This window comes from Macaca nemestrina, chromosome 1, assembly GCF_043159975.1.
Source record: "Macaca nemestrina isolate mMacNem1 chromosome 1, mMacNem.hap1, whole genome shotgun sequence".
Classification (NCBI taxonomy): domain Eukaryota; kingdom Metazoa; phylum Chordata; class Mammalia; order Primates; family Cercopithecidae; genus Macaca; species Macaca nemestrina.
The window spans coordinates 25,961,672-25,978,735 of NC_092125.1; the positions used below are offsets into that span (position 1 = coordinate 25,961,672).

A 17,064-nucleotide genomic window follows, 5' to 3' on the forward strand; every position below is an offset into this window, starting at 1 on the left:
AACTATACATACGCTGGAGGCTAGAGGGCCATGGCTGGGGTTTCAGAAAGCAGATTTCTAGCCCATGGTGTCCCCTGCCCAGTTCTTTTGGGATGCCTATCAGGGCACCAGGGAGCTCTGCTGGCCTGGTCAGCATGGCCGTGAACTGCTGAGTGACAGGAAGCTCCCTGGGAATCACAGCAGAGCCTCTGGAATGTTTCTTCCCACAGGAAATCTGTGCTTTGAGCCTCACCACCAGTCAGCCTGAGAACCCACCCACAAACAGGCCAGCGTGGCTGAGAGGACCACAGATTTCATCTGCCTCGGAGGGACTATCCTAACAACACCCAAGTTACCTGTGATCCTGTTGGAAATGCTGAAGAGCCTGGAAGTCCTCTGTCGTTGCACAAACGGTTCCCGATAATACCGGTCCCCAAAGCACATGCCCAGTAGTTCTTTGCGAACTGTCTTGTTCCAGAGTCCATAGATCAGGGGGTGGCAGACAGCGCTGGCAAAGGACAGCCATGTGGCCCAAGTCTCCAGGCTCGGGGAGACAGAGCTCTTCCCCCAGAGGGCCTCAGAGGCGATGACAACCATGTAGGGGCCCCAGGTGACCATGAATGCACCGAGGACCACCAGGATGGTGATGAGGGCTTTGCACTGGTTGGCCGAGTAGACCACACCCTGAAAGGCGTTCCTCCTGCTGCCTGAAGAGGAGGTGGAGGTGCTGGAGTTCTTCCTCCCGGTCCTCTGAGCATCCTCCTCCACGATGACGACTGTGCCACAGTGCACCTTGCGTGCCTTGACCCTGGCCACGCGGAAGATGAAGCCGTAGCACACCAGCATGACCAGAAAGGGGAATAGGGCACACCAGATCTGCCAGAAGGCCGTGTAGCCAGGCTCCCGGTGCCAAGCAGCCACACACATCCATTTGAACTCGTCAAACTCCACGGACGACCAACCAAACAGGGGTGGCAGGCAGCCGATAAGTGCATGAAGCCAGATGTAGACAAGTGCCATCACAGCCCGGTTCCCTGTGATTTTCATGGGGTACACCATGGGGTACAGGACAGCATAGTAGCTAGAAAAGGGATGGAGGGAGGCAAGAGAGAGAAGTCAGCAGAGAGAAAACTGCTGCTTTCCTGCGTCAGGGGCTCCCATGACTGGCCTGGATGTTTCTAAAAGCAGCACCTTCCCCCAGGTCTCCCCAGACAAGTTACAAAGACCACATCATGTTCCACAGCTCTGCAGAGCTCTTTACCAGAGAAGAGCTCAACACCGGCAAGACACAGAGCTCGAACCTTCCTGTTTCCAAGTCACCACACCAGAGCCCACTCATATTTGGGGGTGTGGCCAGTCTTGAGATACCTACAGGAGTCCTAAGGGATTATGCATTGGGCCACATCAGTTCTGCTGCTGCTGACATTAATCCATTCAGATCAATTTTCAGAGGGATCATCAGAACCAGAATGATGTTGAAGGACTATGGGCTTCATTCAATCAATGGACATTTACCAAAGGCTTGCAATGTGCCAAGCACTGTGCTATGTCCTGGAAATGCAGTTGAGAAGATGTGAGGGAGGCAGACACCTGAGCCAACTATCAGGGCCTGGAGTGGTAAGGGCCACATTGAGTCCTCACAGCAACCATAAGCGTGGGCATGTCATTATCTTCATTTTACAGATGAGGAAATTAAAGCAGGGAAAGGCTAAATAATGCACCCCAGACCCATGGGAGAAAGACATAAACCCAGGCAATCTGACTCTACAATCCCCAGTGCACATGCCCAGCAATTCTGTGTAAGCCTTCTTGTTCCACAGTCAAGGGGGCGGTTCCAAATCACTCAGTGCTGCCAGGAAGGAGGTGGGCCAGGAGCGCTATCAATTCAAACTGGCAGGCTTCCGGTCCAGCACAGAAGGTCACAGCAGGCTCCTGATGCAGGTGATGCTCCAGACCCAGGTCTCACAGCGTTGGAGGCACTGACCAGGACCACCCCAGGCAGAAAGCTAGCCTGGTGAGGTATGGCGATGTGAGTGAGCACCATCTCAGAGGGGAGGCTACAGGGAGCTCCACCTGTCAGGACAGAGAGTGCAGGATGGAGAGAGGAGGAGAGAAGCAGGCCGGGTGGGCATGGCCGGGGCATGTAGGCCCAGCTAAGGACTGGCCCTTTAACTGGAAAGGGTGAGAGGACTTAGACCACAGGGCTGAAAGTCAGCCACCACCCTCCCAACCCAGACATTTTATCCAAAGGAAATAGGATGTTCCCATGGGGGCAACATGTGGAAGGGACGGGTGGCCACACTGATGCCGCCTGGCACAGGCAGGACGTTGGGAAATGACTGTGGCTACATGCCTCACACATCGCCTGGGAAGCCAGCTCCTCCACAGGCACCGCCCTGAGTCACCCTTGGGCCCCAGCAGCTGAACTGCCACGTGCTAACTGGAGGTGCTGCCTCCTTGGTCTTCCTAAGCAGGGGTGAGCCTGGGGCTGCTCTGAGCTGAGCCTTGAGCCCAGGCCAGGATCTAGCCTGGAAAGAGAGCATTTCCAGCTGTGGGGCCTGAGGAGAAGATTGCGCAGTGATTAGGGTGTCAATTACAGAATCACTGCACAGTGGCTGGGTAAGGTGATTACTGTCTTTCACTGCTATCTGGGCTTGCATCTTGCAAAGGCCATGCAGCCCAAGGGAAAAAGCATGCCTTTGGAGCTGGAAATTCAAGTTCAGATGGAAGCTCTGATGTCTACTAGCTGTGTGACCTTAGCCAGCTGATGAACCTCTCAGAGCTTCAGTTCCCTCATCTAGAAAACGGGAATTGTGGCACCCACATCACAGGTCTGCTCCTAGGAACGAATGAGGAAGAGCATGGAAAAGGCCCAGATGGTGCCTACCCTTCAATGGGGGACTGGCCATCGACCTTTCCCCCATCCTCCTTGAGGACAAAAGCCCTACACTGCTCCTGCTCCTGCGATGACCCCCACGGGACACTGGCCCTTCTGAGCCCTGGGGGGTGAGCAGGCCACACGGTAGTCTCCTTCCCGTTGTGGGTGGCCTGCTGAGACCTGGACCTGTCTGACATCATGCTGGCAAATGAAATGTGAGGGGGTTGCTAGGGTGGGACTGCGGGGAGGGGAGCAGTGGGTCTAGGAAGGTTTCCTTCACTTTTCAAAAGAAACAAGGCAGAGATTTCTACTTTTCTCTGTCCCTTTACAGAGCATGCAGACACTTCACCCTCAGTCACCTCGGGAGTGTACGGCCGGCTGTGGGAGCCAGGCCTGGTGAATGTTCACCATAGGCCTCCTTCCACCAACCCTGTTTGGAGGCCATAAAAATGATTACAATTCATGTGCTGTCCTCTGCCAGATTTCCTTCTGGCTCTTCTCAACACCCAGTTATTATTATTACTTTATGGCAAGACTTCTCATTTATTGTAACAAATGGTACCCATATCACTCACTGACTGAGGTTCAGGCACAGGCAGTTCCAGTGTGACATGACACTGATTTCTCCCAGCTGCATCCTGAGTGCCATCGGGAAGCTGGGGCAGTGAAGCTGGGTGCTGGCTCAGTCAAGGTCAGCCTCCTACAGGCAGAAAAGCCCCACAGGCACAGCCCTGCCCATGTACAGCCATGTCCTCCAGGGGTTTTGTTTTTAAGTATGTTTTTGATGGGGGTGGGAGGATAAAAGGTATGTACAATGAAATGCACGTATCTACACCTCTACCAAGATACAGAACATTCCATCCAGGTGCAATGGCTCACATCTTGTAATCTCAGCACTTTGGGAGTCCAAGATAGGAGGATTACTTGAAGCCAGGAGTTTGAGACCAGACTGGGCAACATAGGGAGACCCATCTCTACAAAAAATAAAAAACAAAATTAGGCAGGTATGGTGGTGTGTGCCTGTAGACTCAGCTACTTGGGAGACTGAGGTGGGAGGAGGATCACTTGGGCCCAGGAGGTCAAGGCTGCAATAAGCCATGATTGCCCCACTGCACTCCAGCCTGGGTGACAGAGCAAGACCTGTCTCAAAAAAAAAAAAAAAAAAAAAAAAAAAAAAGAACAGTCCTACATCTCCTCAGAAAAAAATGGGCATATGTGTTCTCAATCACAGATTTACAAAGTCATTTTTTGCAGCTGAAGCCTCATTTAAGCCTAGTTGAAGACTCAAGGGAAAACAACAAAAGCAACTCCCGACTCCTATGTGGGCTAATAACACAGACCAAAAGAGAGGGGTTTTTCTTTGCCCTCTATTCTCTTAACTGTCTTCTGAGGCTCTCGATCTCTTCTCCGACAACTCATTTTTAGACATGAGCCCAATCACGACCCTCGAACCCCAAAGAGGCTTTCATGACGTCATAGGTAACTGAAAAGTTGTAATGTGGGAAGGGGCTTCCGATGCTTCAGGCTCCTGCCACAAGACCAGCCACTTTGACAGCAAGCCCTGCTCTTAATAAGTTGTCTTTAGTGAAAACAGAAACAGAATCTAAGCCAACTTCACGTAACGGAGGGGTAACATGCTAACTTACATGGAACAGTCTCCTAAAAGCACTAGTCAGTTTTGCTAGCCCTACTCATCCCATTGTTCTAGATACTTTCATGTACTGAAATTCTATTTTCAGACCTGGAGTTTCACCCTCTGTGGTGTGGAATGAAAATATGAGAACTATTCTCCACAGACCCGGAACTCTGGCGGCTTGGCAGCGATGATAGAGGTGACCACCGTTACAGACTTCTTCTAAGTAACAGATGTTCACAGTGGAACCATTGGCAGGTCAAATGGTGTCCCCAGCAGGCCCTACTTCTACTTGGCTGGTTTAGGACATTGACAAACTGTGAATTTCGCTCCAGGCAGTCATTCTTTTTATATCTGTCTTTGCTCTCTTTTCATGGAGCTACAAGACAGACTCTTTGGGTTCATCTGTCTGGCCAGTTACTTTAGCTGAGGTCCACAGCTGGGAACCCCTGGGTATATGTGGCAATGTCTATAGACATTTTGGGCTGTCACGTGTGGGGAGGTGTTCCAGCATTTGGTGGGTAGAGGCCAGGATGCTGTTGTACATCCTACAAGGCACAGGACAGCTCCTCACCACAGAGAATTATCTGGCTTGAAATGTCAATAGTGCTAAGGTGGAGAAACCCTGAGCTATGCTAGCCGGCTGCTGGAATGACTGAGTTGACGGTGTTGTATAATGACAAAGCGTCCAGGTTTGGGCATCTCAAAACTGGGAGAGTTACTTACCAGCCCCGTGACCTTGGGCAAGTTACTTAAGGCCTCAAAAACCTCACTTTGCTCATCTGCAAAATCGGGGCTAACAAGGTTATCATGAGGGTTAGCTGAGCTAAATGTTGATAAACAGTGTACATAGGAATATGACAAGCGTGTAACATTTTATAGTTAAAATCACGCCCACTGCCCTTATTCTTCTCCACTTCTACTTTCTCTTTTTCTTTTTTTTTTTTTCAGACGGAGTATTGCTCTTGTCACCCAGGCTGGAATGCAATGGCACAATCTCGGCTCACTGCAACCCCCGCCTCCCAGGTTCAAGTGATTCTCCTGCCTCAGTCTCCCAAGTAGCTGGGATTACAGGCACCTGCCACCATGCCCAGCTAATTTTTGTATTTTAGTAGAGACGGGGTTTCACCATGTTGGCCAGGCTGGTCTTGAACTCCTGACTTCGGGTGATCCACCCGCCTCGCCTCCCAAGGTGTTGGGATTACAGGCATGAGCCACTACGCTAGGCCTCAGCGTGTTTATTCATCTTATTCAGCTATGTATTCCCAGCACCAGCCACTGTGCTAGGCATATAATAGGTGCTCAATAATTGCTTACCAAGTGAATACACAGAAGCTGCTCCTTCAGTCAGAAGGGGCCTCTTCACCTGTTACATACCTGCTATCCTATTCGCTGTTTAGGAGCCTAGCTCAAATGCCACCTTCTCCTTGCCCAGCCCATCAGCAGCAGTGGCTGGTGGAGCTGTCGATGGTGGTTATTTCTACTTTTGTGTTAAATCGGCACCCACAAGTCAGCCTCTGCCACTGAACTGTAAACCCCTGGTGGGCAGGGTCTGTGTCCTGCTCACGACTGCAGCCCACCACCCCAAGGATTGGGCACAGGCCTTTCCTGGAGTAGACATCCAAGGCCCTGAAAGAGGTAAACCCTCTCTCAGATGAAGTACTTTGCTGGCATGATTTGAGAATTTGTCATGCTTGCTGGTAGAAAATCTCATTCTCATTCATCTAGACCCCAGATTTAAGCAAGCAGCTTACAGTCTCCTGGAGCTATCCCTGCAGATGCTGCCTGGCATGTTTACTGAGCATCCATATAGAGACAGCTCTGAGAGGGGCACTCAGAGACCATCTCTCCATCTCTGCAACTAAGCTGTTTATCCTCACTCCATGTTCCACGGGACCCAGAGCCCAGAAAGGGATGTTCAAAACGTAATAAATACAAAAAATAAATAAAAGTTAAAACAATGAGATCCCATTCCTCCCCCCTGCCAACAAACTTCCAAAATTAAAAAAAAAAAAGTTATATAATCAGTCCTGATAGGATATTGACAAACAGCTGCTGAAGTACAAATTTGTACAACTTTCTGAAGGGTTATTTGCCTTTTATATATCGAGAACCTTGAAAGCATGTTTACTGTTACTGAGAATACAGCAATTCCACAAACACACATGCTCCTCAGAATGCTATAGAGAATAGCAAGCTATGTGAAGCCACCTAATCCAGTAATAGGGGACTGTGAAAATAATTTATATACCTCCACAGGATGGAATACCTTGTAACCATGAAAAATCACCTTCTTCAAGGATATTTGCAAATAAGAGAAAATGCTCACCATCACCTACATGAAAAAAGGAGGTCAGAAAACCATAGGTGCCAGAAGCCTATTTCAAAAATTTGCTGCATACAACCAAAAATTACTGGAAGCAAATATACTAAAAACATAAACAGTGATTGCTCTGATGGTTAGATCACAAGTGTTTCTAATTTCATTCATTATATTTTCTGTATTACTTTTACTATTCAGGGAAAAAAAAAAAAAGAGAGAAGCTAACTGATTTGTTTTGACCAATGGCTTCATTGGTTCTGCCTCCGCAACGCAGCCACAAAGAGCTGCCAGATTCCAGCCTCAGGTCTAGGTGCAGTCTGTGCTCCCAGTGGACAGTTCCACTACCACTCATCGGCTAAAAAACTGATGGTCTCAAAAAAGTCCAGGGACTTGTGTCACCCAGTGACAACATCCCTGGCTAGCCCCACTCTGTGTTTTCCCTGACCCCACTACTTACTCTCCTCCCCAATTCCAGGCAAATCACACAGACCTTGAATCTATCCTCCCTGTCCTCATGAAGCTCAACCTGTGCCTGTGATGAACGAAGTGGCCATTAGCAAAATTCTAATAAATGCACTAATTTGTGGGAAACTCGCTGCCAAACCCCACGAGACTTGTACAACTAAATCTGACAGCATAATGCAGGAACCTGAAGAACCTGCGAGATGCTGCTTAGGCACATCAGCCCGCCTGACCTCCCCGTGCATCAGCTACGTTGAGGGCGGGAGCAACCGAGTTTCCAAATGCGCACACGGCCTCTCCCCGGTGTCACTGCAGTATTCTCTGGCTGTCTTCCTTCCCCCTGCTCTCCTTCCAGTCCTGGGCTGTGGGGAGTGAGGGTGTTCCCTGTTTGGGCTGCACTGGTCAACATCAAAGCAAGACAGAGCAGCGGTCACATTGGGAGAAAGAGCAGCAGAGTCAGAGGCCCTGGACCCAATGCGGCTCAGAACCGAAACCTGCCTTGGCGTTGGCTTCTTCACCTACAAACCAAGAATCAGAGGTTTCTACAATGTTTTATTCTAGGCAACGGAACCTCTTTTTAAAATATAAAATTGTATGTAACATCCACAGACAAAACGAGACGTGCTTTGGTTGAAGAGGCGGCTCCAGAGGCAGAACTCCACCTGGTCATCCTCCCCCGGCGGGAGCCCCTGACACTCTCCAGGAAACTAAAGCAGTCAGCGGGACACTGCACCAGATGAGTGCCCGTCAGCAATTCCTCAACTCTCTAAGTGTGAAGCATGCTTACCGGTCGATGGCAATGACCCCGAGGGTTAGCATGCTGGCTGAGCTGATCAGCAGGTAGAGGAGGGCAGAGAAGTTGCACCACACTACACCAAAGATCCATTCCCTGCGGATGGAGCTCGTCACCACAAAAGGCAGCACCAACACGGACAGCAGGAAGTTGGACAGGGTCAGGCTGAAGACGAACTTGTTGCTGAGGGTGAGGAGGTAGGACTTCCTGTACAAGGTGACCACGATGACCAGGTTTCCCAGGCAGACAAAAATGGTGATGACAATGATGGCGATGAACTGGGTGACGATGACGCCCCCTTCGCCGCCCTCCTCCTCGGTGAGGTTACTCAGCTCCTTCCTGCAGCCGAGGGAGGAGTTGAGGCTCATGGTCAGTGCACCTCGGCATGGGGTGGGCACAGCATGCTGGACGACTGCAAAGATAAAGCAGGACCAGGGGATAGGAAAAGATTCATCAAATCATCGTCTCCACCTTAGGGAAGAAAGGCTTAAAGGGGTTAAGTGCTACGCCTGAGGTCACCCAGCCAGTGCAGACTCTCAGCGGGACTCCCACACACAAGCGCCGCATAAGCGGGCCATTTTCTATAACCAACTATGTGTGAAACTCTTTACGTCCCCCTGACCAATTTCTTCCTCTGGTCTAACCCATCCTATCCATTTTCCCAAGGCCATTGGTTCAAAACTTTTAATGTGCTTAAGAATCGTTTGAAGAGCCAGTTTAGAAAGCTGATCCTTGAGCTCCACCACTAGAGGTTCTGGGTGCAGAGATCACAGGCACAACCTAGGAATCTGCATTTTAAATGGGGGCAGGGGGTTGTTACAAGTGGTCTATGGGAGGCACTCTGCAGACTGCTGTGTTTAGACCCTGGCTACTCAGGATGGGCTCTGAACCAGCAGGATCACCATCACTGGGAGCTCACTAGAGAGGCAGAACCTCAGGCTCCGCATCTCCATCTCACAGAAACAAACCTGCATTTTAGCCCCAGTGCCAGTCGGTTTTGGTGCACATTACGGTTTGACAGTAAGATTCTCAAGGGAATTGTTCTGAGCTCCCTGAGCACGGATTAATCAGGTGCAGTTTATATGGGGACACCATTACTGTTCTCATCAGACACGGCGAGGGAGGGCAAGCACTAACTGTAAATGGGGAAGTAGAGGCACCATTTGAGGTCCTGGCCCACAGACATCACTGTCTATAAGGTGCAGTCCCTGCCCTCAGGCAACTGGCTTGGGATCTTGGCTAAAGCCCCAGGTTGACACATGTTAACATTAAATCCTACAGACTGATGTTTCTCCAAAACTCTTCATATACCTCAGTTAGCCAAAAAATCCCACAGATCACTTTCCCCACCTGCTCTCATTCTCTGCACATAGAAAACACCAAAAAGAAAGGAAAGATTGCTTTCCATGATCAAGACAAAAACTCTGCCGCCTAAACTCCCTATACACAGCAGCGGGGCCACCCTCACAACCCTCGCGGTGGATCCACTGCTTCAAACGCTTTTTGGCCAGAGGGAGTGTGCGGGTTAATAAGGCAGTCCTTCCCCTCACCAGCAGTCATAAGTGCCAGAGAGAAAGTTTCCCTCATAGTAAGCTGTACGGTGATGTCCAGACCCTTCACTAACTCAGCTTCCCTGCTTTGTACTTGCTCTCAGATATCTATGACCCTCTTGTTTGTGGTCCCCAAACTTGAACACGCCATTCTGGATGTATTCTGATAAGTGTCAAGTCCAAACGGGCAATTTTCTCCATGATCAGAATAATCCCCTTCACACTATTCACCATAAGAATACATTTTCTGGAGGCAGGGCGCACGGTAGCTCACACCGGTAATCCCAGCACTTTGGGAGGCTCATGTGGGCAGACTGCTTGAGCTCAGGAGTCTGAGAACAAGCCTGGGCAATGTGGCGAAACTGTCTCTACAAGAAAATAAAAAGAAAATTATCCGGGAATGGTGGTACATGCCTGTACTCCCAGCTACTTAGCGGGCTGAGGTGGGAGGATCCCTTGAGCCCAGAGGTCGAGGCTGCAGTGAGCTGTTTGTGTCACTGAGCTCCAGTCTGGGTGACAAAGCGAGACTCTGTCTCAAAAAATTTTCTTGTAGCAACTAGCTAATTCTGTTGGGCTTATATAAGTGTGTGATCAACTAAATCCCAAAGTTTATACATACATGAATTTCTATGAAGACAGATGTCCCTAATCTTGAACATGTGGAATTAATGTTTTTAAGCCTAAGTACAAAACATTATTTCGACTAAATTTCCCTTTAAGCATTTTGGCCCATATTTCCAGGCTGCTAAAGTATTCTGAATTTTGATTCAGTTATGCAACATATTAGTTACTCCAGCTTTGTGCTGTGAAGATACTTTCTAGGTGTGCCTTCTATGCCTGTGTCTTCGTAAGGTTGTTTTTGGTTTTTGTCTTTAGTTGGTGAGTTCTGGGTTTGTTGACGCTAGTAGGTAAATTAATTAATGTCTCAAAGCTTCTAAATAAGCATATTACTGCACAAGGGACAACATGGTGATTAAGAAAACAGACTTTGCATGTAATAAACCTGCACATGTACCCTCAAATCTAAAATAAATGTGAAAATTATAAAAAAAGAAAGAAAATAGAGCTTGAATCATTAGACAAATGAAATAAAGAGAGGAAATATTTATAGCTTATATCACAGATAAAAATCTTATCATCCTAATCTGTAAAGAACTAGTTAAAATCAAGAGGAAAAAAACAGATGAAAACCCAGAATAAAAAAGTGGCCATAAGACTACTATGGTTTGAATGCCTGCACCTTCTGAAACTCACATTGAAACTTAACCTCCAATGGGCAACATGGAGAAGTGGAGCCTTTAAGAGGTGACTGGCTGATGAGGGCTCTGCTCTCGTGAATGGAATAATGCATTCACGGATTAATGGGTTATCACGCAGTGGGACTGGTGGCTTTATAGGAAGAGGAAGAGAGACCTGAGCTAGCACTCAGCCCCCATCCATGTGACGCCCTGTGCCGCATGGGGATTCTGCAGAGAACCCACCAACAAGAAGGCCGTCACCGTATGCAGCCCCTCAACCTTGGATATTTTAGCCTCCATCACTGTAAGAAATGCATTCCTTTTCTTTATAAATTACCCAGTTTCAGGTATTTTGTTATAAGCAACAGAAAATGGACAAAAAGACCTAAACACAGAGTTCACAGAAAGACACGCCAATGGTACTCAAACACTGAAACGATGCTCAATTTCACTGAAAAGAAGAGAAATCCATGTTAAAACTACAATGAGATGCCATTTCTTTCTTTTTAGACCAGCAAAAATTCCAAAGTTTGGCAGCAGTCTCTGCAGGCAAGGCATTGGGGAAACAGGCACTCTCCTACGCTTCCAGTACAAATGCAAATGGCAGAACCCTAGGGAGAGGAATTGGGCAAAGGTAAAAATACTACGGGCATCCACCCTGTCTTAGTCTGTGTGCATTGCTATAAAGGAATAACTGAGGCTGGGTAACTTACGAAGAAAAGATGTTTATTTAGCTCACCCTTCTGCAGGCTGTACAAGTATGGTGCAGCATCAGTCTCTGGTGAGGGCTTCAAGCTGCCTCCACTCATGGCTGAAAGCAAAGGGGAGCCAGTGTGTGCAGACCACAAGGGGAGAGAGGAGCCAAGAGAGGGAAGGAGGTACCAGGCTCTTTTCAACAACCCATTCTAGTGGGAACTAAGAGTGAGAACTCCCTCCCTCCCACAGGAATGGCGCCATGCTGTCCTCCATGAGGGATCTGTCTCACAACCAAAACACCTCCCACCAGGCCCCCCCTCCAACACTGGGATCAAATGTCAACATGAGACTTGGCGGGGCCCCCAAAACCATGTCCAAACCCTCCAAACCATTGCACACCCTTGGCCCAGCTACTCCGCTACCCTGAAGATGCAAGTTGGTAATATGAAATAACAGATGGACAAAGTTATTTTATCCATTGAGGCACTAGTTGTAAAAAAAAAAAAAAAAAATTAGAAATAAGTGAGAAAGAAGTTGAAATGAGAATACATACACACACAAATATACATAAATATGTTTATTTAAAAAGAAACACAGGAAAGATAAATCAGAAATTAAGAGAGATAGAAGTAAATTTCTCTAAGTATTTCTTCATAGTTTTGATTTCTGAACCATGTAAATATTTTACACACTAAAAATTTTAAATAAAAAAGTTATAAAAAGTAAACATAAAATTGACTGTAGACAGAAAAAAAAAGCCTAATGTCAGATTGATGATATAACCATAAAGAGAAAAAAATTAAGTTTACTAAGTTTACTTATTAGGTTAGATGTTGGTAATGGTATTGCAATTTGACACCTATTTGACTGTAGGGCAATTGTGTATAAATGCTTTTGTTGGAACTATAACCATGCTTATGTTGGGAATCAAGTATTTTACTGTGGGAGATAAAAGATACAAATTACAGAATGGGGGAAGTGAGAAAACACCTTGTGTTAGATTGGTGATTGGACGTATCAGTATGAACTCACTATTCAAGCATAAATACAAGAATTAGTCTGAGGAAGTTCCCCAAAATGCAGTCAGAAAGATTAAGAAATTGAAAATGTAAAAGGCAAATGAAAACATGACTAGGAAGCACTTCATAAGGTATAATGACTTTATCCAAGCAAAGTATAGCGTTGTTCACTTACTATGGGAGTCTCCCCCAACATGGTAAATGTCACTGACGTGAACATGTTTCTTATTTCAAATGCACAGAAAAGTTGGATTAAATATAACCCAAAATTTAATTTTTTAAAAAAAGTGAAACTTGAAAAAAGAAACCTACAGGTAACAGAGAAAAAACTAAAAGGCAGAATATGAACCTCACACCTGTAACTACAGGGTATTAGATCTATCATAGTTCAAGTCCCCTAGGGCAGAGGTTTTTAGGTGGCAGAATGACTTTGGGCCCTACAAAGCAGAGAACTGGAACCAACATCCTACATAAAGAGTAGGTTCTAGAAGGGATTTCTCCTTCATGGAAAAGGGATTAGAAAGCTCCTCCCACTGGCATAGCCAAGTGGCAAAAATATAGTTACTTAACGTGAGGCTCTGGGCAGGGTACTAACATTTTTTTCCATGAGAAATCAAACATTAAGACATGTGTCATGCTAATGAGGGTTCTAAAGTAATATATTCTAGCCGGGTGCAGTGGCTGACACCTGTAATCCCAGCACTCCGGGAGGCTGAGGCGGATGGATCACCTGAAGTCAGGAGTTCGAGACCAGCTTGGTCAACATGGTGAAACCCTGTCTCTACTAAAAATACAAAAACTAGCCAGGTGCGGTGGTGCACACCTGTAGTCCCAGCTACTTGAGAGGCCGAAGTAGGAGAATTTGCTTGAACCTGGGAGGCAGAGGTTGCAATGAGCCGAGATCGCACCACTGCACTCCAGCCCGGGCAACAGAGCAAGGCTCCGTCTCAAAACAAAACAAACACAACTAAATGTATACATTCTGCATGCTACAGAAATCCAAGTTAATAAACCCATGTAAAAATTAATGCTGACAGAAGTAAATCAAAATACCTCTATAAGGAATTTACACACTCACAATACACACAAAAAAATACCTGATGAAAGTGAACACATAGCATTCCCCATGAGGGATGGTCAAAAACAACAGCAACAAAACAGAAGAACTGACTTCCAAGAACTTGAATTAATAGAAAAAATATGGTGGCTAGGCACAGTGGCTTACGCCTGTAACCCCAACACTTTGGGAGGCCGAAGTAGGTGGATGGCTTGAGCTCAGGAGTTCGAGACCACCCAGGGCAACGTGGTGAAACCTCATCTCTACAAAAAAATTAGCCAAGCTTGGTGGTGTGTGCCTGTAGTCCCAGCTACTTGGGAGTCTGAGGTTGGAGAATAATTACCAGAGCCCAGGAGGTCAAGGCTACAGTGAGCCATGATCACACCAATGCACTCCATCCTAGACAAAAGAGTAAGACCCTGTCTCCATTTAAAAAAAGGAAGGAAGGAAGGAAGGAAGGGAGGGAGGGAGGGAGGGAGGGAGGGAGGGAGGGAGGGAGGGAGGAAGGAAGGAAGGAAGGAAGGAAGGAAGGAAGGAAGGAAGGAAGGAGGAAGGAAGGAGGAAGGAAGGAAAAGAAAGAGACAATAAAACCAATACAATTAAAACTTTTAAAAAGAAAAGAGGCCGGGTGCAGTTGCTCACTCCTGTAATCCCAGCACATTGGGAGGCCAAGGTGGGTGGATCACCTGAAGTCAGGAGTTCAAGACCAGCCTGGTCAACGTGGTGAAACCCCAACCCTACTACAAATACAAAAATTAGCTGGGTGTGGTGGTGGGCACCTGTAATCCCAGCTACTTGGGAGGCTGGGGCAGGAGAACTGCTTAGACCCGGGAGGCGGAGGTTTCAGTGAGCTAAGATCATGCCATTGCACTCTAGCCTGGGAGGCAAGAGCAAAACTCCATCTCAAAAAAAAAAAAAAAAAAAAAGAAAGAAAGGAAAAGAACTAGAAACCATAATGCAAGACAAACCAATGGGTATGTTAAACAGCAGATTTAGCTAAAGAGAAAGATTAACTGAAAGATGATTCCTAGAAGAGAGGTCTGAGGAAATTACTCAGTATGCAGTGAGAAAAATTAAGAAATTGAAACTATGTAATAAAAGTCAAAATACAAGTCAAAAATACACGAAGAATGGGCTAAGAAAATCCAACGTGTGTCCAACAGAAGGGCAGCAGGTGAGGTTAGAGAGAATTAAAGGAGTAGACACTGTTGGCTACCTATCCAGCAAACCATTCTCAGTTTTTTTCTTAACTGGCAGACCTCTGACTTTGTCTGGTGTCCAACCCTCCTCCAAGTGCCTCAGAGAAGGCTGATCTTATCCCTAGTTCTGGGATACAGATCCTGATTGGTCTAAATTAATCACCGTGTTCCCTTTCTTCTTGCAGTTCTGGCAGTCTCCCCTGTAGTTAGGCAGGAGGAAAAGTCTTTGATGAGGGGAAGGGGAAAGATTTTTGGGTAAAGCTCTTTGATCTCACAAAGACACAAGGAAGACAAATCTCTCCAATGACCCTAGAGGCAAAGACAGAAAGGGAGCCTGGAGCTGTGGCAGCCATCTTGAGACAATTAGGGATGCGAAGCCAACATGCTGAGCGTGGCTGAAAAGAAAGGCTGATCCTTGGGTTAATAAATTAATAAATCCTTAAGTCACCTTTCTCCTGGTTTTTTGTTATGTGAAGTAATACATTTTTAAAAACTGGTTTTAAAGCTATTTTCAGTTGGGTTTCTGTTACTTGAGTCAAACATATCCAACCTACTAGGGTTAACAAGAATTTAGAGGTATGATTGAACATTTTCTAGGATTAAAAAAAAATACATGAGTCCTCAAATTGAAAGAACATAACAAATTCTGAAAATAATTTTTTTGAAAGCCTGCATCAAGACACATCAGGATAAAAAATGAAAACACCAACATACAGAGAAACGGAAAAAGCCAGAAAACAATGGAATAATATCTAAGGAAAAGAACCTTTGCTCTAAAGTTCTATAATATCATTCAAAAGAAGGTAAATATACTTTTGGGGTGAACAAAACCCGAATAGTTAACTAATGACAACTCTTGAGTGATCTGCTTAAGGATACATTTCACGAAGAAGGAAACAATCCAGAGACAAGAGGTAGGATACAAGAATCAATTGTTAGAAAAAAATTTGGGCTAGGCGCGGTGGCTCACACCTGTAATCCCAGCACTTTGGGAGGCCGGGGTGGGTGGATCATGAGGTCAGGAGATCGAGACCATCCTGGCTAACACAGTGAAACCTTGTCTCTACTAAAAATACAAAAAATTAGCCGGGTGTGGTGGCAGGGTCCTGTAGTCCCAGCTACTCGGGAGACTGAGGCAGGAGAATGGAGTGAACCTGGGAGGTGGAGCTTGCAGGGAGCCGAGATCGCGCCACTGCACTATAGCCTGGGTGAGAAAGTGAGACTCTGTCTCAAACAAAAAAAGAAAAAAAATTGGTAAATACGTAGATAAATCTAAATGGGAGCAATAAAAAATAAAATTTAGGCCCGGTGCAGTGGCTGATGCCTTTAATTCTAGCACTTTGGGAGGCCAAGGTGGGTGGATCACTTGAGGTCGGGAGTTCGGGACCAGCCTGGCCAACATGGTGAAACTCCATCTCCACTAAAAATACAAAAATTAACCAGGAGTGGTGGCGGGTGCCTGTAATCCCAGGTACTCAGGAGGCTGAGGCAGGAGAATCACTGGAACCCAGCAGGCAGAGGTTGCAGTGAGCTGAGATCGCACCACTGCACTCCAGTCTGGGCGACAGAGCAAGACTCTGTCTTAGCAAGCACACCAGTGACCTGAGAATCAGAGAGCCCAGAATTGGCTGCCGTCTTTCAGGCCTTCTGGTCCAACATTCCCCAGGAGACAGAGGAGGAATGTGGGCCTAAGAGCTGCCCACCCAGCGAAATTCAAAATCCCAGTCTCTGCTAGGAGGTCTGGAGTAGGGAAGGCACAAGCCTCAGCAAATCCCTCAGGGTGTATCTTTAAAGAACAAGAGAAGTGGTTTGGAATGCCCCTGCCAGAGAAGGCTTCCTGGCGGGCAGCCAGCTTACCCAGGGCCCAACAAGCCAGGGCCCATTGAATGGAAGCAAGCTCAAGTGTGACTCACATTTCCACTCTCTGGGGCTGTTCTGCTGCCAGACACAAAGGTGCTTCAGAACTCCCACACTCACTACATCCTGCCCTGGCCAAGTAAATCACCTTGCACTGCTTCTCCGAGAAACAGCTAGACGAAGTAAACCTATCAGAAATTATCCCTGAGAAAGAGAGCTATCCCTCTCAGACAGGTCATCAGAGAAGCTGATCACTAACTCATCCTTGCCACCACAGCTCAAAGTATTGTGGTCACTCCTCTTTTAGAATTGTCTTCAGTCTTCTTGTGCATTTCCAGAGATAGTAAATTGTCTGCTGGATTAGACTACTGGCAACGGCT

At 46.9% G+C, this 17,064-nt stretch overlaps 1 protein-coding gene across 6 annotated transcripts in view; it reads right to left on the reverse strand.

Annotated features, from left to right (window-relative positions):
• Nucleotides 1–17,064, reverse strand: part of LOC105492999 (G protein-coupled receptor 161) — a 56,832-nt gene that overhangs the window by 16,706 nt on the left and 23,062 nt on the right. For 5 of the 6 annotated variants that reach the window (XM_011760415.2, XM_011760417.3, XM_011760416.3 and 2 more), the window contains exons 2-3: nt 8,063–8,480; nt 336–1,060 (exon numbers count right to left, since the gene is read on the reverse strand). In XM_011760415.2, the coding sequence (XP_011758717.1) occupies nt 336–1,060; nt 8,063–8,480 (1,143 nt within the window). The remainder of the gene's footprint in view (nt 1–335; nt 1,061–8,062; nt 8,481–17,064) is intronic. The other variant, XM_071075141.1, reaches the window with a different exon arrangement.